The sequence below is a fragment of the Schistocerca cancellata genome, chromosome 5 (genome assembly GCF_023864275.1).
Source record: "Schistocerca cancellata isolate TAMUIC-IGC-003103 chromosome 5, iqSchCanc2.1, whole genome shotgun sequence".
NCBI lineage: Eukaryota > Metazoa > Arthropoda > Insecta > Orthoptera > Acrididae > Schistocerca > Schistocerca cancellata.
This window is the reverse complement of record NC_064630.1, coordinates 585,640,479-585,662,058: the sequence shown is the minus strand read 5'-3', so window position 1 is coordinate 585,662,058 and position 21,580 is coordinate 585,640,479. Positions and strand designations below refer to the sequence as shown.

General features: G+C 41.5%; 1 protein-coding gene across 1 annotated transcript in view; it reads right to left on the bottom strand.

The window, feature by feature from the left end:
• Positions 1-20,150, bottom strand: part of LOC126187844 (protein maelstrom homolog) — a 109,886-nt gene extending 89,736 nt beyond the window's left edge. Inside the window, exons 1-3 of the mRNA XM_049929155.1 lie at positions 20,003-20,150; positions 10,843-10,981; positions 10,570-10,768 (exon numbers count right to left, since the gene is read on the bottom strand). Coding sequence (XP_049785112.1) covers positions 10,570-10,768; positions 10,843-10,977 — 334 coding nt within the window. The 5' untranslated portion in view covers positions 10,978-10,981; positions 20,003-20,150. The remainder of the gene's footprint in view (positions 1-10,569; positions 10,769-10,842; positions 10,982-20,002) is intronic.
• Between the last annotated feature and the right edge of the window lie 1,430 nt (positions 20,151-21,580).

Below are 21,580 nucleotides of genomic sequence, written 5' to 3'. Positions count from 1 at the left end.
AATGAGGTTTATTTGACTATGGCATATCGTATTGTATGTCCAAATCTATGAGGGGAACACTATATTTTAAAACCAATTTTGATCAGTCGTCTACATGAGAGAAATCTTACTTCATGTTACATCCATTGCTCCACAGTAATTGACCACATGATGCCGGAAGATGAGAACAGCTGATGCAACTTTGTGATGACATCAAGTACAATTCTTCTCAAAATGACGATTGTCTACTGACACGATCATCGAAACTGGTTGCAATACTTGCTATTTATTGCAAATTGAATAACTCGAGTGACTGCTGATCGATAACACTGAAAACTACCAATATCTTGTCTGGAATTTTCCAATTTGTGCTCTGAAAATGACAGTGGTTTACATGTTGAAATATAGGAGTTTCTGACGAATTTATCCGGCAGCATTCTCGCAAGTATTTATTTAGAGTGTATAATATAGTGGGAAAAGCTTAATTACTTCTTGTGTAATGTGTTGAACATCATAATCTGCATACTTCATAGGATATAAACTTCTAATCAATAAAGGCTAGCAATCTCTCTTATACTACGTATGCAATTGATGTGTCGACAAACATTTTTTAAACAATTAGTCCTTAAAACCATGATTATTATTATTTTATTTCTAAAGCTGACATTATGCCATCTTAACTGCTTTCTGAGGCTGTCCTAATCATCTGATTGTAACTTTAGGATGATAGGTTCAAGGCTTATACCTATCTTCACTTCCCTATCAAAGTCTTTTTTTTTTCTGAGACTTTTCAACATGCCACACACAGTATGCCCAAGCTGAAAGGGGGGGGGGGGGGGGGGGGGTGTTTGGTCTACTGCTTCATGCACAAGTGATTCAGTGTCTAATCTACAATGTTTTGTTTTTCCCCCCACAGAGTCTTTAACCTGTGCCCTAATTAATTATATTGGATTATACTGACAGTTGTATGTAAGTAAACGCAGAACTGGGCTACATTCATGTGCAAGAAAGTCAAATTTGTATGTTCTGTAGCGCGACTTGTATAAATTAAAGAGCTGCAGAAGTTCACACGAGCCTGACTTATACTGTGCAGAAAATATTTACTTTTTAGACAGAGCATGATATCCACTTTCTTGCTGTCTACACTTGTTATCTGTGTAACAGCTGGATGGCATCTTGCATGGTAATTACAACTGACTGACTTCAAAGTACGTATAACAAGGATTGTTTAGTGAACCAATTCTTGAAACTGACAACTTTCATTTCTGACTGGTGGTCAATGCTGCATTTCTTACACCTAACAAGGGAACCTCCCCATCGCACCCCCTTCAGATTTAGTTATAAGTTGGCAGAGTGGATAGGCCTTGAAAATTGAACACAGATCAATTGAGAAAACAGGAAGAAGTTGTGGGGAACTATGAAAAAATAAGCAAAATATACAAACTGAGTAGTCCATGCTAAAGATAGGCAACATCAAGGAACGTGTGAGCTCAGGAGCGCCGTGGTCTCGTGGTTAGCGTGAGCAGCTACGGAATGGGAGGTCATTGGTTCCAGTCTTCCCTCGAGTGAAAATTTTAAATTTTTATTCTCAGACAATTATCAAAGTTCAGGCACTCACACATAATCAACTTCGCTCTCCAGAATTCCAGTACATGTTCATATTTGCTTGGACATATGCAGGATTTGACGCTCTACACACGGAAAAATTTGAAAACGTTAAAAACATGTTTTGACAGAGCACAGGGAAAACTGTGAAACTGTTGCATTCATTTGTTGCAGTTTATGTGACAAACTCTTATGTTTTCATCACTTTTTTGGGAGTGATTATTATATCCACAAGAAAACCTAAATCGGGCAAGGTAGAAGAATCTTTTTACCCATTCGCCAAGTGTACAAGTTAGGTGGGTCGACAACATATTCCTGTCATGTGATGCACATGCCGTCACCAGTGTCGTATAGAATATATCAGACATGTTTTCCTGTGGAGGAATCGGTTGACCTATGACCTTGCGATCAAATGTTTTCGGTTCCCATTGGAGAGGCACGTCCTTTCATCTACTAATCGCACGGTTTTGCGGTGAGGTCGCAAAACACAGACACTAAACTTATTACAGTGAACAGAGACATGAATGAACGAACAGACAGATCATAACTTTGCGAAAATAAAGAAAGTAAACTTTTCACCCGAGGGAATACTTGAACCCAGGACCTCTCGTTCCGCAGCTGCTCACGCTAACCACCGTACCACGGCAATCCTGAGCTCACATTTTCCTTGATGTTGCTTATCTTGCGCATGGACTACTCAGTTTGTATATTTTGCTTATTTTTTTCATAGTTCCTCACAACTTCTTCCTGTTTTCTCGATTGATCTGTGTTCAGTCTTTCAAGGCCTATCCTCTGTGCCAACTTATAACTAAATCTGAGGGGGGTGCGACGGGGAGGTTCCCTTGTAAGTAGAAGTTTACTCTCAAGAACAAAATCGGAAGAAGGAGACAGCATTCAGAACAATTATCCAAGAACCTGTTGTAACATCACTCATTTGTGCAGCATGTATTCCTGTAATGATTCTGATTCACCCACATTTCATCAGGGTAATACACTGTTTAACTACCTCCTCCTCTTGTATCAAGCATCTTTACATGGGATGTGGTTCATGCTGCACGTCACTTCCTTTAAAAACTCTTCTTGAACATCTGAAACCAATGTCTCTTACAATTCTTTGCACTGATGAAGCACTACCTTTCAAGCCTATTTTCTAAAGTATAATTGTAACATGTTTTTACGATGCCTGGTATCTACTACTTCTATACATTTCAAACAAGGAACACTTTAAAATACGTTGTCATTATTGTCCCTATCTGCAACTCAGCATCTCTGCTATATGGTGAGTAGAAACTTTTCTTTTCATAATATTATTACATTCCATCCTGCATTTTCCATAGTTTGATTTTTGCACTTTAAAATATTGTCGAAACAATTCATTTGTCTTGAGAATTTGAGGCTTTCTAGGTGACATGAAGCCAAATTTCCTGATGTTTTTACAGATCTGACACTTTCGTTTACTATTCTCTGCGCAGTTCTCTTGCTGACACATACTTCTGCAGTTTGTTCTTGTGACTTCAGAATGTCAAAAATTGGGAGTTGGTTGGTTTAAAAGAGGGGGGTGGGGGGGGTGGGGGGTGGCAACTACGAGGTCATCGGTCCTTCATTCCGAAGAAAACAATACCACAAGGGTGAGAATAAGACAATGAGACTTACAACACAAAACAGAATGAAAGGAAAAACCACAACGACAGAAGGACAACAAGCACTGAAATGGACAAAACAGGACAAGAAAGTCACAAAAACACAAGGAACAGATAGAAGAGGTTAACACAAGAAAGCAGGTTTCCATGGCTGGCTGACCATGAGGATAAAAAGGAAAAGCCAGCCACTCTGCAACACATTAAAACCTCCACCCTGAAAGCACTATGGTGGAGGACACACAGGGACAAAGGACATGTGCTAAAACTTGGAGCAAATGGTAAAATTCACCCTCATGAATAAAACGAAAAACTGCAGCTGCTGTTCAGGCACTGACATCCAACACCGAAAGTATGGTGCTTCAAAAGTTAAAAGTCCACCGCAGGGCGGCTAAAAGTGGGCAGTCCAGCAAGAGATGGATGAACATCATTCGAGATCCACAGCAACACCGAGGTGGGTCCTCGCGACGGAGGAGGTAACCACACGTCGGCCACGTACGGTCATGCGGAGCCGACAGAGAACCACTGAGTCCCTGCCAGAGGTGTGCACGGAGGTCTTCCACACATTCGTAATTTCTTTAGTGGCATGCAGCTTGTTGTGCATACTGTGGTTATGCCATTCCATCTCCCAAACCCGAAAAACCTTGTGGCGCAATACTGAACGCAGGTCAGTTTCAGAGAAACTGATCTCCGTAAGAGGTTTCCGCATAGCTTGTTTGGTCAGCCTGTCAGCGAGTTTGTTGCCTTGGATTCCAACGTGACCTGGTATCCAGACAAATACAACTGAACGACTGGACCGTTCCAGAGCGTAGATGGACTACTGGAAGGTCACTACCAAAGGATGATGAGGACAGCACTGGTCGATAGCACGTAGGCTGCTCAAGGAGTCAGTACACAGGAGAAATGACTCACCTGGGCACGATCAGATGTGCTCAAGAGCACGAGATATGGCCGCCAGCTCTGCAGTGAAAACACTGCAGCCATCTGCTAAGGGGTACTGTTCCATATGTTCTCCATGAACACAGGCAAAGCCAATGTGACCGTCAGATATCGAGCCATCAGTGTAAACCACTTCATGGCCCTGGTACACGTCGAGAATTGAGAGGAAGTGACAGCGGAGAGTCGCAGGGTTAACTGAGTCCTTAGAGCCATATGAAACGTACAGGGGAAGCCGTGGCCTAGGTGTACACCATGGAGGTGTTTGTGAATGAACCTCAAGTATAGGTGGTAAAGGCCAAGGACACCAGTTCGGAAAGAAGGGTTCGCACACAAACTGCAATTGTAAGCCCATGACCTGAGCTGGCGATTCGGGAGATGAACCGCTGTAGGCGGGAAAAGGGAACAGTAATTCGGATGCACAGAACTACAAACGTGTGCAAAGTAACTGGAGAGCCATTGCGCATGCCTAATCTGTAATGGAGGGATTCCCGGCCTCCACAAGGACGCTGGTCACTGAACTCGTCATAAAAGCTCCTGTCGCTAGGTGAATGCCACAGTGGTGCACTAAGTCAAGTAAACGAAATGCTGAGGGTGCTGCCAAACCATAAACCACACTCCCATAATCAAGGCGAGATTGAGCGAGGGCTATGTAGAGCTGCAGCAGTGTAGAGCGATCTGCACCCCAGTTGGTGTTGCTCAGGCAGCGGAGGGCATTGACTTGCTGCCAGCACTTCCAATTAAGCTGACAGAGGTGAGGAAGCCAAGTCAATTGGGCATCGAAAACCAGTCCTAAGAATCGATATGCCTCCACTACGATGAGTGTATCGTCATTAAGGTAAAGTTCTGGTTCCAGATGAACGGTATGACACCGACAGAAGTGCATAACACAACTTTGAGGCCAAAAACTGGAAACCGTGGGCTAGAGCGCATGTCTGTGCCTTGTGGATAGCTCCATGTAGACGCCACTCAGCAACACTAGTACTGGTGGAGCAATACGAAATGCAGAAGTCGTCTGCTTACAGAGAAGGTGAGACGGCCGGCCCTACTGCTGCTGCAAGACCAATAATGGCCACTAAAAATAGGTACACTCAATACGGAGCCCGGCAGGGCCCCATTCTCCTGGATACGGGGGAACTATACGGGGCACCAACTTGGACACAGAAAGTACGAAGCGACAGGAAGTTGTGGATAAAAATCTGGAGCGGGTCTCTGAGACCCCACTCGTATAATGTGGTAAAGATATGATGTCACCAAGTGGTGTCATACGCTTTTCGTAATTTTAAAGACTGCAACCAGATGTTGCCGTCTGGAAAAGGGACAGAAGATTATCAGTGGTAGAGCAATGCTGGCAGAAGCCGCCCTGACATGGAGCCAGTAGGCCACATGAATCCAGGACCCAACACAACCGACGACATACCATATGTTCCAGCAGCTTACAAAGAACCTGGCTGATGGACCAACAGCTATCCACATCAAGGTTTTTACTGGGTTCGAGCACCGGAATGGTGGTGCTCTCCCACCATTGCAAAGGAAAGACGCCATCGCACCAGATCCGGTTGAAGATGATGATGAGATGTCGCTTGTAGTCAGACAAGCGATGTCTGATCATCTGACTGTGAATCTGATCTGGCCCAGGAGCTATGTCAGGGCAATGGGCAAGGACGGTGAGGAGCTCCCACTCTGTAAATGGAGCATTGTAGGGTTCACTGTGACAGTAAGTGAACGAGAGTGCTTTGCTTTCCATCCACCGTTTGATGGTGCGAAATGCTCGAGGATAATTCTGTGACTCGGAGGCTCGAATATAGTGCTCAGCAAAGTGCTTGGCAATTCCATTGATGTTAATGCCAGTAACACCTGTCTGGGGTCTGGTACCCACAAACATATCTTATTTTCGTTCAGACTTGGGAAGGTGACGTACGGCACCCAACGGTCGAGACGTACCTCTCCCAACATGCCTGTTTCAGTCTTTTTATAAGTTGGCAAATGCAGGCACGGAGCAGTTTCAAAGCTATTAGGTGCTCTAGGGAAGCGTGTTGCTTATGTCGCTGTAGAGCTCGCTGATGCTCTTAAATGGCCTCAGTGATTTCCGGCAATCACCAAGGTACTGACTTTCGCCAGGGGCACCCTAAAGAACAAGGGATCGTGTTTTCCACCTCAGAAATGATCGTTCTAGTGACCTGCTCAACTACCACATCAAAGGTACCATGTGGGGGAGATTCAACGGTGACAGAAGAGGTGAAAGCTTTCCAGTCTGCCTTGTTTAAAGCCCATCTTGGTAGACGTCCAGAAGAATGGCACTGGGGGAAGGACAGGAAGATGGGAAAGTGGTCACTACCACAGAAGTCATTGTGGGCTCTCCAGTTGACAAATGGGGCTGCAGAGGGATAAATCAATGGTCGAAAAAGTGCCATGAGCCACACTGAAATGTGAGGGCCCAAGTATTTAAGAGGCAGAGGTCGAGTTAAGACATGAAAAGTTTCGGCATCTCTACCTCTGTCAGTAAGCACAGTGCCATCCCACTATGACAGACGCCACCTGACACACTATTTTAGTCGCTATGGTTCTTGTAATATCCCCTATAGCCACAAAGGGCAGGGGTGCGCATTGCTGGGAACCAGACTTCCTGGGGGCAATGCAGAAAGCAGGTGTAAAGCTTAACAGTTACCTTAACTCAGCCAGGTGGTGGAAAAAACTGCAGCAATTCCACTGGAGGATGACGTTATCGTGAGACTGGGAAGGCATGAAGGAGGCAAGGAGAGTATTTGTATCCGACTTCTTTGCTTGCCCTCTCGCTTCTCTTTAGGGGCTTGCTGGGAGGAGTTCTCTGAAGTAACTTCAGACATGGAGGAAGACCGTGAAGCTCTTTGTCGAGCAGCTTTTGGCTCCTTTAGCCACTGGCAAGTGTACGCTGAGGCATTAGTGGAAACCTTGGGAGAGAGGGTCCCAATGGACACCTTCTGTACAAGAGGAGCCAGAGGAGGGGACCAATGTTCCCAGCGTTTCGGGGGGGGGGGGGGGGGGGGCGCTTGCTCCCACCGTGTAAACATGCCGGATGAAATGAACACCCCGCTGTTCTAGATTGGCACGGAGCTCGTCATCAGACTGCAAGAGGAGGTCACAATGGAAAATAAACCCCCAGAACATGTTGAGGCTTTTATGGGATGTGAGGGAAAAACAAATATCACCCAGCTGGTCACAAGCGAGTAACGCCCGGGATTGGGCTGGGATGCTGTCTGAACCAAGCCTGCATCGCTTCCCATCTTGGACAATGCTGTGACTTCCCCAAACTTATTCTCAAGATGTTCAACAAAAAACTGAGGCTTCATAGGTAGGAAGGAGTCCATTTTGCTACAGACTAAATACCAAAGAATACGGCTCTCTTCTATCTGTAGCCCTACATTCATCCCATGGTGTAGCAAGGGAGGGAAACGATTTAGGATAGTATCTGTAAGCACTGTACTTGATCTTGCCCTTCTTAGAGACTGCTGGTGCCATACGGTCACCAGCAAGAGATGACTTAGTCCGCTTCATTGGGGGTCATCTGCCTTGATGCCACCCCACAGGTGCCACCCAGCCACAGCACAGGCCACATGGCATGATGGCTGTTGCCGGGAGTCCTGATGCCCCAGGAAGTCAGGCATCTACTGTTATGGGGGTGAAAGAGGACAGGAGACAACGGAATAAGATGACATACCCGGAAAGTGTCCTCGCCCAAAAAGTTGAATTGCAGGTGGAGATGCAAAGCCAAGACACTGGAAGAATATGACATGCCCCAGGAAGTGTCCTCGCTGAAATAGTTGAATTGGAGGTGGAGATGCAAAGCAATGACAGGAGATCGAATACAATGGCACTATGGATAACTCGTGCAACACGTATGATGTCATTCCCCATATGGCCCGAATCTTCTGTAGAATTTGGAAAGTGGCAGGTCGAACCATAAAATGGGACCTGAACTTACAGGGCTGAAACGTGTGAGACTCCTTTTAGTCGCCTCTTATGACAGGCAGGGATACCTCGGGCCTATTCTAGCCCCTGGACCCGCAGGGGGAACACATTGATTAAATTGAACTATTCCAACCTGAGTAGAAAACTGAGATACCACAGACACTCCACAGTGTCTGCGTGTCCCACCAAATTTATTCAAGTGTAATTAACAACAAAATGAAATCAACAATAAAAAACTGTACAAAAAGAATTGGTACATAGCATGTAGCATTTTATCATGGATGGAGACTCATCGACAGAAGCAGAATTAACTTCAGGTGTGCCCCACGAAAATGTATCGAGACCTTTGTTGCTATTACACATACGAGATGTGACAACAAAGTAATGAGACTGATGTGGGGGAAAAAAAAAAAAAAAAAATGTTGCCTACCGTTTTAGTCAAGTTTAGTGTTGTCTCCTTCAAAGTAGTTCCCTTCTGATTGCACACGCTTATTCCAGCGCTTTGGCCATTGATGGTAACATTTCGGTAACTCATCTTCTGTAATATCCTCCAAGACCCTCATCACAGCTTTTTGGACATCTTGTGTCGTTTGAGAATGGTGTCCCTTGACTGCCAATTTGACTCTTGGAAATAGAAAAAAAGTCGCATAGAGCGATATCTGGTGAATAAGGTAGCTGTGGTAGTACTGAAATTTGTTTTGAGGTTAAAAATCGCTGTACTGACAGCAGTATGGGATGGCGCATTATCGTGATTCACAATCCAGTTATCACCAATGTTGGTACGGACACGATGAACTCTTTTACGAAGTCTTTCTAAAATGTCTTTGTAGTAACACTGGTTAACTGTTTGTCCAAGAGGCACCCACTCTTTATGAACAATTCCCATGGAATCAAAGCATGCACACAAGCATGCATTTCACTTTTGACTTTGACATGCGAGCTTTTTTTGGTCTGGGTGATCCCTTTGAGCACCATTGTGAACTTTGGTGTTTTGTCTCTGGATCATACTGAAAAAAACTAACTTTCATCACCAGTGATAATACGGCTCAACAATTCTGGATTGATTTCCATTTGCTCTAACAGATCGGCTGCCACGTTTTTCCATGTTTCTCGCTGTTGTGCTGTAAAATTTTTGGGGACCATTTTTGCACAAATCTTTCTCACACCAAGATCTTCAGTTATTATTAGGCAAACCGTTTCTCGATCGATGTTCAGTTCTTCTGCAATCATTTTCACGGATAATCTTCGATCAGATCGTACGAGTTCACGCACCCTGGCCAAGTTGACATCCGTCCTTGAGGTTGATGGTCGTCCACTGTGGCCTTCATCTTCAACATTCATTCTGCCTTCACTAAAAATTTTATGCCAATGAAAAATTTGAGCTCTTGACATACCTCCTCTCCAAAAGCCTTCTCAAGCTTACCGGAAGTTGTCGCATTTTCCTCCAACTTAACGAAAAAAAAAATGGCATACCATTGCACAAAGGTCAAAGATATTGTGCCTATGCAAGCCTGCATGGTTGCCACATCTTGCAAAGAAATTCAGTCTCATTACTTTATTGTTGCACCTTGTATTAATTACCTGGCAGACTATATTAATATCAATGTAATAACTTTTGCTTAGCTACCGTTATTTGTAACTAAGCACTGCCTGAAAGTAGCTACAGAAATATTCCATCATATCTTCATAAGATTTCAAAGTGGTATAGAATTTCACAACTTGCTTTAAATGTTCAAAAACGTAAAATTATGCACTTCACAAAATGAAAAAATCATAGTACCTTCTAACTCAAACATCAATAATTTACAATTACAATTAGCGAAGCCGTAAAAAATAGTGTGAGAAACCCATACAAAATAGGACTAAAACTTGACATTAAACGTATACGAAGGAAGGCAACACAATTGGCCTCAAATTCACTTGACACATGGGATGGCGTCACAGAAATACTGAATAACTAGAATTGGCAGGCCCTTTAAGATGGACACAAACTATCCCATGGAAACTTACTTACAAAACTTGAAGAATCAATAGTAAATGAAAAACTTGAGAGATATTCATCAGCATTCGACATATCACTCATAAAGGGAAGATGGAGACAAAATTACAACTAACTACGGCACACAGTAATGTATTTAAGCAGTCTCCTCCTCATGCTACAGACGTGAATGCAACGGGGAGAGACTCAAACGTGCAGTAGTATTCTAAGTATCCTCTACCGTGCATTCACAGTTGTTTGAAGAGCATGTATCCATATATCGAACACTTGCTTATTGTACACAGAAAGCACTGAGCAGTAGACAGAAACTCAACCGAAGAGTTGATTCTAGCTTAGCTTTTGACATCTTGTTTACTTTTGGATTCGCTGTCTACGGTACAATAATCTGTTTGACTGTTGAGTTTCTACACTCAGTTACAATACAAAACAAAGAAAGAAACTGGAAATACAGTGCAAACATCATGCCTTTTTTATCCAAAACAGCAACAGTTGTTTTTACTTCTTCCTCCATCCTTGCTTGTGCTGCTTGTCTCTCCTGTATTTCTTGATCCACTTGCTCAAATGTTTTCCCCGTTGTAGTATATTTATGTACTGTCTGCTGTTCAGCTAATTTGTATTCCTTAGCAATTGATTCATACCTGTTCCTCTGATCTTTACTCAGACGCTGAAAGCAAAATGAATATCAGTTAAAACAATGTAATATGTGCTTATAAACCATATATTGTAGGCTGTATTCACCTGCCACTCAGGACCAGCAGCATCAAATGCTTCCTTGTGATTAGGATAGATGACACCCTTCCTCGCCATTTGGTCTTTGAACTCCATAACAAAAAAATAGAATGCATTCTTTGGCTGTTTCTTCTTCGGTCCCATCTTGCTACAACAAACAACAGTTTCAAATAATTAACATGCACACAATGAAATATCATTTGATCCTACAGTAGACACCTTAAGACTACTGTATCCCATCCACACAGCTGCTAACAACAACTGAGCTCATCTTGCAAAACTATCCTCAGTTTTCCTTGTGCCTCATTTTCCCCAGTACTCAATTCACATAAGTCTGAATACTTTTGTCTAGTATAGTATTGTTAATAGTTACCATCAACATTGCAGGTCAACAAATTCTCAATGTAGTTTCAACCACTGTGTCATTCTCCTACAGGTACCTTTAATCTTGTATATTTATGAGAACATATAATTAAATTTCAGCAGTTTAAAGCTTTATGTTCACATATTTATCTATAATGTCAAGTCCGTCATATGTGTCATAAGAAACATATACACGCACTCCGCAATATACACAAAACATGGTCACATTTGTATCTTTGGCTACAGTAACAATGTGAATTTCATTGCTTCTACATAAAACTCCTCACTGCATGTGATGCCTGCAGCTACCTCACACGAGAAGAAACAAAGGTATAGAATTTTTATACATTGGTATCACATTTCAAATCACTGTAGCACAACAAACCGAGAAAAAAAGGGCAGCTCTTGGATAGATCTCTAATGCACTGTAGCACTGGAAACGCACATCTGCAGAATAAGCAAGCGTAAATACGGAATCTAGCAAACACAGCACGACAGCTGCAGAAACTATGAAATCTACACTGCATAATTGTGTTTATATTTTTCAAGGATTTACTTTCATTGTATTGTGATACATCCTGTCTGAATAAGATAAGCTAAGTTTCTATTTAGGACAGTTCCGGGCATATGCAAACATTTGTTTACATTCTTAACAGACGTTAAATACATTCAGTGCACAATACTTAGTATTTGCAATTATTAGTGTCATTTAGGCTCAATACATTGAAGGTAGCAGTTTTTATACATTTTATTAGGTTATTTTTCGCGTGAACATAAATGTTTGTTTACATTACCAATACGAGGGTTAATCAGTTTAAGTTAGTGTACAATACTCAGTATTCACGTTTATTAGTGTCATTTAGACTTGATACATTGAAGGTAGAAGTTTTTATACGTTTTATTAGGAATAGTGATACTGGCAGTGATTTCTAACCTCACCTGTATACGTTTGACTAGCGCAACCTGCGACCGTTAAAAGTTAAACGTATAATACGTGGTAAATTAGTATTACACTACAATTTCTGAGTAAATCAGTGTTATAATACAACTTCTGAGCTCTTATTACATACGGTTTAATTAGCAGAAAGCTAAAACTCACCTCGCCGTCTGCTTAAATTCCTTAGCTTGTTGTGGGCTTTAGTGATCGTTTACTGTAAGAACATCGGTTCCTATAAAGTAGAATGTGTATTGCTTTACATTCTGAACTCTTATTGTTAGCTAAAGTTTTTTTTTTTTTTGTACCTTCATCTGTCAGTGTACAATACCCAGTGTTTACGTTTATTAGTGTTATTTAGACTCGGTAAATTTCAGGTAGCTTTTTTTATAGTTTTATTAGGTCACTTCCGTGTGTACATAAACGCTTGTTTAAATTAAAAATACAAGGGATAATCAGTTGGTGCAGCTTACCGTAGATCACTGTTTAATTCGTTTATAATATTCACTAGATAGCCCTTAGCATGTTTACTGTAGGTCACTGTCTTATTCTTTAGTATTCACTAAATAGCCCCTAGCAGGAGAATAAGCACCAGATCTCGCTTCTACCATAAATTTTTATTTTCATTATTGAGTGTACTTTCTGCCAACTAGAGTGTAGCTGTTAACCTTGTGTGACAGTAGATTTCCTTAAGTTTTTATAGTAAATCAGTTATTAGCTACATGGGTAGGGACTGTGTCTGTTGTGTGCGGATTCAGGAGGAGTTGGCCAAAGTACAAACGCAGCTGGAAGCCTTGTTGGCCACAATCAACAAGCTCCAGAGTGCCACCTTGAGGTGTGGTGGGGATGGGGTGCCTGGGGCAGCCTCTGCTGTACTAGATGTGCAGGGGGGATGTCACAGCTCTCTGTCACTGAGCCGAGCTCAGGTGCGACTGAGCCGGCTGGCCCACTCTCACTTCAGTGCGGGTGGCAGACTGTGTCGAGGTCTCGGCCTCAAGGCAAAGGCTGCATGGGGGACGCAGGCTCCTGCCAAACCCCATGCATTTTGCTAATAGATTCAGTGTGCTATCTGATGCTGGGGGGAGGGGGGGGGCAGGCTGAGCCGGATCAGACTGCACTTTCTGCCAGGATAGTGGCTGCTCCTTCAGCACAGTCCGGACAGGCACGTGGGGGTAGGGGTTAGTTAGTTATTGGGCGCTCCAATGTTAGGCGCGTCATGGAGCCCCTCAGGAACATAGCGGCTAGGGCGGGGAAGAAGTCTAATGTTCACTCTGTGTGCCTGCTGGGGGAGCCTTGTCCAGGACGTGGAAGAGGCTCTTCCGGCAGCTATTGAGCATGCGGGGTGCAGCCAGCTGCAGATTGCTGTGCATGTCGGCACCAACGATGCCTGTCGTCGGGGTTCCGAGGAAATCCTTGGGTCCTTTAGACAGCTGGCTAAATTGGTGAAGGCGGCCTCCATCTCTCAAGGAGTGGAAGCCAAGCTGACGATCTGCAGCATTGTACCCAGGGAGGCCCGGGGTCCTCTGGTTTGGAGTCGAGTGGAGAATCTAAACCAGAGGTTATGTCGACTCTGTGACGAAAATTGTTGCAGATTCCTCGACCTATGCTATGGGGTGGAAGGTTGTAGGATGACCCTCAATAGATCAGGAGTGCACTACACACAGGAAGCAGCTACATAGGTAGCACAGTACTTGTGGCGTGCACATGGAATTTTTTAGATAAGGTTCCTCCCTATGGGAAACAAACCACTGGCTCGAAAAATTACCAGTTCACGACACTGATGTGGGTGTGCCAACTGTAAAAATTGTTAGTTCGCCTAAACAGGTCATTCCAGAGGATTTAAATATGCTTAATTTCATGTTAGTAAACTGTCGAAGTGTCTGTAACAAGATCCCCGAATTAATGTTTGAAATTAACAGTAGCAATGCCAATATTGTATTAGGTACTGAAAGCTGGTTAAAACCAGACATAAAAAGCAGTGAAATTCTGAACTCTGACTGGACAATGTTGAGGAAGTTAAAAGCAGTTAAAAGCTGTTTAAACGCAGTTGAGATCGATACTGCGTCGGACTGTGAAATAGTCTGGATAGAGCTGTCAATCAGACAAGGACTGACCATTGTATTAGAATGTTTTTATAGACCACCAGCATCCGCAACAAACGTCGCAGAACATTTCAGGTAAAGTCTTGAGTACATAGGAAGCAAATATCCAAATTATCCATCAGTTATAGGTGGAGACTTTAATCTAGCATCCATTGACTGGGAACATTACATGTTTATCACAGGGGGCAAAAGCACAGATTCGTGTGAAGTAATTCTAGGAGCACTCTCAACATAAAACCTTGAGCAACTGGTTAGAAAACGAACTCGAGATAGGAACGTATTAGATATCTTGGCGACAGACAGACCTGAGCTTTTTGAGGAAGTAAAAGTGTTATTAATGAATATCTACATAGTCAATTTCAAGCATTCACCACGGGACACAAAGATATTGAGCATCTTTGGTCGGAATTTAAAGGTATTGTCCACCATGTGCTAGAGAAGTATGTGCCTAGCAAAAGTATAGGGGAGGGAAAGGATCCACCTTGGTACAATAAACATATTAGGAAGTTACTGAGAAATTGCACAGAATTTTGCACAGTCGTTTTAAACGCAATCACTGCCCCACTGACAAACAGAAATTATGCGAAATGAAAGCAGCTGTCAGAAGGACAATGCGAGACTTAACGAATTTGAAAGCAATATTTTATCTGCAGATTCTAAAAATAGCCCCAAAAAATTTTGGTTGTACGTAAAATCTATGAACGCTACAAATAATTCAATACCTTCTCTTGCTGACAGTATGGGTAATGTAACTGATGATGATAAACAGAAGGCCAAAATTCTAAACCTAGCTTTCAAAAACTCATTTACGATAGAGGACTGCAGCACCATTCTCCCTTTCAATTATTGAACAAACGAAAGGAAGGCTGACATAGTGTTTAGTGTATCTGGGATTGTAAAATAGTTAAGATCCTTAGACGCCAGAAAGGCATCTGGCCCAGACGGTATCCCCGTAAGATTACATGCTGACTGTGCTACAAATATAGCACCATTCTTATCCGTCATCTATCAGAAATCATTGGAACGGTGGAAAGTTCCACGGGACTGGAAGAAGACCCAGGGCATAGCAATCTATAAAAAGGGTAGAAAATCGGATGCACATAATTACCGGCCAATTTCACTGACATCGATTTGTTGTAGAATCATAGAACATATTTTGTGTTCAAACATAATGACCTTTCTAGACTATGAGAAGCTCGTCTGCTGAAACCAGCGGGTTTTAGGAAACAGCAGTCATGTAAGACACAGCTGGCCCTCTTTGTGCAGGTTGATGCCATATTTCTCGACTTTCAAAAGGCGTTCAACTCAGTTCCACACTGTCGCTTGCTACAAAAAGTGTGCGCGTATGGTCTATCCAATGACATATGCGGTTGGATAGAAAGTTTTCAAACAGACAGGGAGCAGTATGTCGTCCGGAACAGGGTAACTTCAACAGAAACAAGAGTAACTTCAGGTGTGCCCCAGGGCAGCTTAATAGGTCCTCTGCTTTTTACGATTTACATAAACGATCTGGTTGATAGTATTGACAGCGGCCTTAGACTGTTTGCCAATGATGCTGTAGTCTACAGGAAAGTAGTATCACTCGAAAGTTGTGAACAAATCAAAGGGGATTTGCAGAAAATAAATGTGTGGTGTAATGACTGGCAGTTATCTATCAATATTAGTAAGTGTAACCTACTGCGTATAACAAGGCGAAAATCCCCATTAATGTATGAGTACAAAATACATGATCAGTCTTTGTAAGCAGTAACGTCAGTCAAGTATCTGGGTGTGACTATTCAAAATGATCTCAAATGGAATGATCAGATTACACAAGTAATGGGTAAGGTGAACTCTAGATTGTGGTTTATTGGTAGAACCCTGAAGCGACCCAGTCCTTCAACAAAGGAAATAGCTTACAATACGTTAGTACATCCAGTCTTAGAGTACTGTTCATCTGTATGGGACCCTTACCAGTTGTGTCTCATTCAAGAGATTGAGAAGGTCCAAAGAAGAGCGGCAAGATTCGTGACTGGTACATTTAGCCATCGCGAGAGCGTTACAAATCTCATAGAAAGTTTGAAGTGGGACACACTAGCAGATAGACGACACGCTAAACAGAAGGGGCTGCTCACTAAATTCCGAAATCCAGTCTTCACTGAGGATGTAGAGCATATATTATTACCACCAACTTTCATATCGTGTAATGATCATCATTCAAAGATAAGGGAAATTAGAGCTCATACTGAGGTGTTCAGTCAGTCATTTTTCCCTCGCTTGATCCGCGAGTGGAACACGGGGGGAAATACGACTTTGGCGCTTACTGTTCCCTCCTCCAGACACTGCTTGGTGGCTAGCGGAGTATATATGTAGATGTATCACTGAAATAAATAAATAATTTGCTACATTTTTTCCAGTTTATTTTGGAGGACATTCAATTATATGAGGAGTGAGAACCAGTTAAATATCTTTTCCTTTTTGGCTATTGGAATGCTGCCAAAGGTTTTGAAAGATGCATGAATAGTACAGTACCACCATGTCCTGTAGTAATTACTTATATTATCCTCAACTACCCCCGACTGGAAAAAGTGACATTTGATGGAACCAAATTTTCTTCACCGAATAATGCCACTATATTCCTTAAAATATATTTCAAAGTAGGCTCCATCACTAGTGACCCCCTTGCTTCCTTAGCACTGGTGATAACACTGCAAAACTGAAACTAATATGATGCACATGCTATTTTATTTCCTAGGGGCCTTGAAAAATTTTCTTTTGTGCTAATCTCTTAACCGTCCCTCCTGTGAAACTGCACTGTTTTTACACGGCTAGTTCAAAACTATGTTCACTCAACCCTGATATTACAATAATTTTGAAGAAGACGGGTTTATAAAATTTAATTTTTTATTGAACTGGGTAACACTAAATTAAACAGTTTTTTAGCATCTTCCATGAATTCAGCCACTGTTTCTTGAATTTTTTTGGACTGTGCAGACATGTTTTGTGTCATCACATTAAAAGACTTAATTAATCTGTCACCTTCCGTATTCCTTAGATTAATTATAATAGGATGCACAGTGCAAGAGCCAGATGTCTGTTGGGCTTTGGCATGGATAGTAAAAGAGTTATTTTCACTAAAGTCCGTTAATATTGTGGCAACCTTTACATCAGATGATTCTTTAAGTGTCATATTCCGAATGAGACTTTGCAATGTAAGAATGTGGCTAAATTTTCCCAATTTAAATAGCAGATCATCAATAAAGTTAGCAAGGTTTCCAGTACGTGTGTGTCCTGCCAGCTGAAATTTGTTGATTTCACCTTCAATGCAGTTTTCAAAGCTTTTTGTTTTAGGAAACAGCAATACTGCTTTTAGACGGCACTCATTACAACATTTTAGCATACAGGCAGAGGTCGGGTTTTCACACTGTAGGGCCTATCATTTTAAATGATACACTTCTTACTTTCTCCAAACTGTACTATATTCACTAACAAAATTATGTTCTGATGAACTGTGGAGAGATTCAGAGGGAGTATCAATAGCATCTACTGATACAATTTAGGATGAAAACTCAACAAAGAAAATCCTAATTTAATTTCTGGATATTTGCTTTTAAAATTTGAATACATTTCGTATAAACTGTTGAAAAAGCAACTTTTTTCCTATACACAGTAAACTGTCCACCACTTTGGTAAAAATTTATTGCCAGATCAGTTATCTGAAGTTTCAGTTCCCCCTTTTTGGCTTTGGTTCTGTTATGAAACACACTTCTTTTGTAAAGATTCTGTGGTTCCATGCTGAGCATTTAAATGCCTTAAATGTGTTTTGAATATTTTGTTGAGAACATTTCAGTGGCGAGGGGGTAGTCACCAACTGATTTTGTATTTTCTTTTTATGTTGGTTTAGACTTTTCCATGTGAAATCAACAAGCAAGTCTACAACACATCAAGATTTGTAGCTTTGGAAATATCCCAACATGTGGCAATCTAAAATAATTACTGTACTAACTGATGTTACCATACAATTTATGCATCCTTTAAGACTTTTGCTGTCACTCCACTCATCAAAATGAGAGGCTTTTTGCCCAGCCCCCATGCCCCATATGTTGCTGCTGTTGATAATCCAAAAAAAAAAAAACTGGAAGAACTTAACAATTTGCAGGGGATTTTGTGCAATCTGTTAAAGTTACTTTTATAAATAATGTCTACTATGTGTAGTATTGCTTAAAACAAAACTGAATCAACTTTTTTTTCTTTTTCCAAATACTGTTGGCTCAACCTGCCAGTGAACACAGTTCTGCCACCTGCCTTACCTACGTGGCTGTGGCTATGCAATCATACATTTCTCATCCTAACAAATAAAGACTAGTTTATTGTAACAAGTTTAATCACTTAAAATATAAGGTACGTCAAAAGGATATTATTCAGTGTCCTTGGAATTTCAACAGTTTATTTCACATTGTTGTTGCTGTTGTTGTCTTCAGTCCTGAGACTGGTTTGATGCAGCTCTCCATGCTACTCAATCCTGTGCAAGCTGCTTCATCTCCCAGTATGTACTGCAGCCTACATCCCTTTGAATCTGCTTAATTTATTCATCTCTTGGTCTCCCTCTACAATTTTTAACCTCCATGCTGCCCTCCAATACAAACAAGATAAAATTTAAAAACCATTAATTTTTTACAGAAACAATACGTAGCAAAATACCCACTGATTTTATTGTGATGGTGAACCACATTTGTTTAGCAAAATAAAAACTCAAACGCATGTATACATCTTTACCTCTCTTGATTGTTGAGATTTTTTCCTACAACCCTTGTGTACTGTATACAACCTTCCAATTTTATGTTGTTTAGGTGGTAATTAAGATAATGGTAACTTATTTTGAAAATGTTAGAAGGGGTAGATTCCTGCAATCACACTAATAGAAACAAAAAACTTCCACTTCTGAAGTACCAAGAAATGGAAAGTGACAGAATGCTAAAACATGGTAGGGTAAGTAATTACATTGGAGGAACACACAAGTCACATTTCTTACACATTCCACGTGGTGGTAAAGATGGTTTTCCTAATCTGAACTATACTGTAATGTGCTAATAATTAGCCTATCATTACTGAGACTACGTTAACGCGACCTGTCTTACACAAAACTAGTATTAAAGCCTTATTCTGGATACAGCTACTGATGATTTACTGTGACATGTAACATAGCGATTGCCCCTCGCAATTAGGCCCAAGCACTGCATGAGAATAACGTATAATTACGAACGTGGCAATGTAAATAAGCTCTCATGTTCTCATCTCTCTTCAACTTTGTAAGTAATCTACAAGACATTCATTCATAATTTCTTTCCATGGCTCCGAGGGGAATTTCTAAACTGCGTATGTCATAGGTTTTTTCCATAAATTGTGCAGAAAAGCTCAAGACCAGAACAGTACGTCTAACAAAAACTTATCTTATAGCTCATTAGACAAAAGCTATAACCGAACTTTTATGCTGAGTTACCCTTCCAAATACTTAATTTAACTCTAATCAGGCTTGACTGTACTCTATGCGAAGATGCCACAGGTAGACCTAATTTTCTCACAAACAAATAAACTTCACATAAATAAATGTGATCGATTCAATTATTTACAGGCTACTGCATCATTCGAAATAAAATAATCTGCAAATTGAACACAATGGGCGAACTTTCCATACGGTAGCAAATTTCGTTCTACAATATATATATACATATTGTTACACTACACCAACCAATTAAAAACATTGTCGTAATGACATCCGTAAGCTAGTTACCTATATAGTCAAACTATTTAACACTCAATAAGATCGAACTTGTACGCACAAAACACCTACAATAACAGGCCGCAATTTACTCAAACACTTCGCAGATCACAAGCAACAGCTAAGCTCCCGCTCTGTTACTCCTCGACGCTCCTGTTTGTAGCCACTAGCCAGCGACTGCGATAGCAGCACAGCAGCGCGCCAAGCGCCCAGGATCTTAAACATTTGAGTTTGGTATATGGTAATCGCGGAGCATTTGACTGAAACCACACAGAATAAGCTTAAACTGAAACATCGTAAAATGAATCTGTACGGTAACAGAAGAACTGGAAGAAGCAGGAATAACACAACTTGATATTGCAGACAGAAAAAAATTAAGGGAGCAAGGTCACGACTGGAAAGTCTTGTGCGACTTTGGTGAGGCGGATTGGGAGGGGGGGGGGGGGGGGGGGCAGGGCCTAGACTAATATTGCGATTTTTTATACAACTGAGTTTCGAGACCTGTTATGCCATTTAAAGATCACGCAAAAAAACCACGGTACTATATTCCAACTGAAGGTTATCCAATTGCTTATAGAACTGTATGAGAAATGCGCCCCCCCCCCCCCCCCACGCTATCTCCTCTGCCCATCCTCCTGCTGCACAACTTACTGACGAACGCAAGTGTGTAGAGTTGGCCTGGAAGAAAAACCCGAGAAGACCGAACCAACTAGGTCTGGTGATAGGAAAACAGCCCATTCTGAGAGAATGAAAGTAAATGACCACACACCCAAAAAGAAAACGTTGTCGTACCAGAGTTTATATTTTTAGTATACTTGTTTCCAAATTTGTCAGTTAACTTTCATGTAACATGATTACTAGGAATTCGTAACTGGCAAGGGATTCTAGAAATTACAAACTATGTTTAACACAGGGTACTCTTCAGTTGCTTGCGTATGAATGCATGCAATGCTCATGTGGATGAACTTAAGGCCTGACCCGTTGCAGAAAATATTCCAGCCAGGAAAAGGTGAACATAAATAAATAAAATTCACAAGTTGACCGTACCTGTCGTCAACAATAAAATCCGATATGCTTCGTGAATCTATGGGTAGAACTGGCAAACAGTGAGAAGGTGTGTAGGGCAACACAGAAACGAAAAGATCTTTAAAAAAACTGATTTCGCGAATGTAGTTGGTAGCGACCGAAAGAATCAGAATTCCCCTCATAACACATTCGCTGGGCCACCGTCCGCAGAACTGTGGTCACAGTCATAGTGCTAAGTGAAATACTGGGCAAAAGTAACTACACTGTACGATTTTAAATTGTGTAAAGTGTCACTTTATTAAATTTGTGATGATTTGTTGGTGTTATAGTCCTTAAGTCAATCGTATGGCAAATATACTTTTCAGTTTTCGGATGAATGATTTTAAAGTGCTGCATTTCTCTGAGACGCAATTTCTTGAAAGTTACGCTAAAGGGAAATACTAAGAACAGATACTATTTTCTTTTCTTACTGTGGCTTTTCGCCTGAAGGCTTACAGCTGAAACAAAGATATAAATACATTGCACTGGTCAAAAATGAAAATTTTAAATAAATAATTCCAGCTG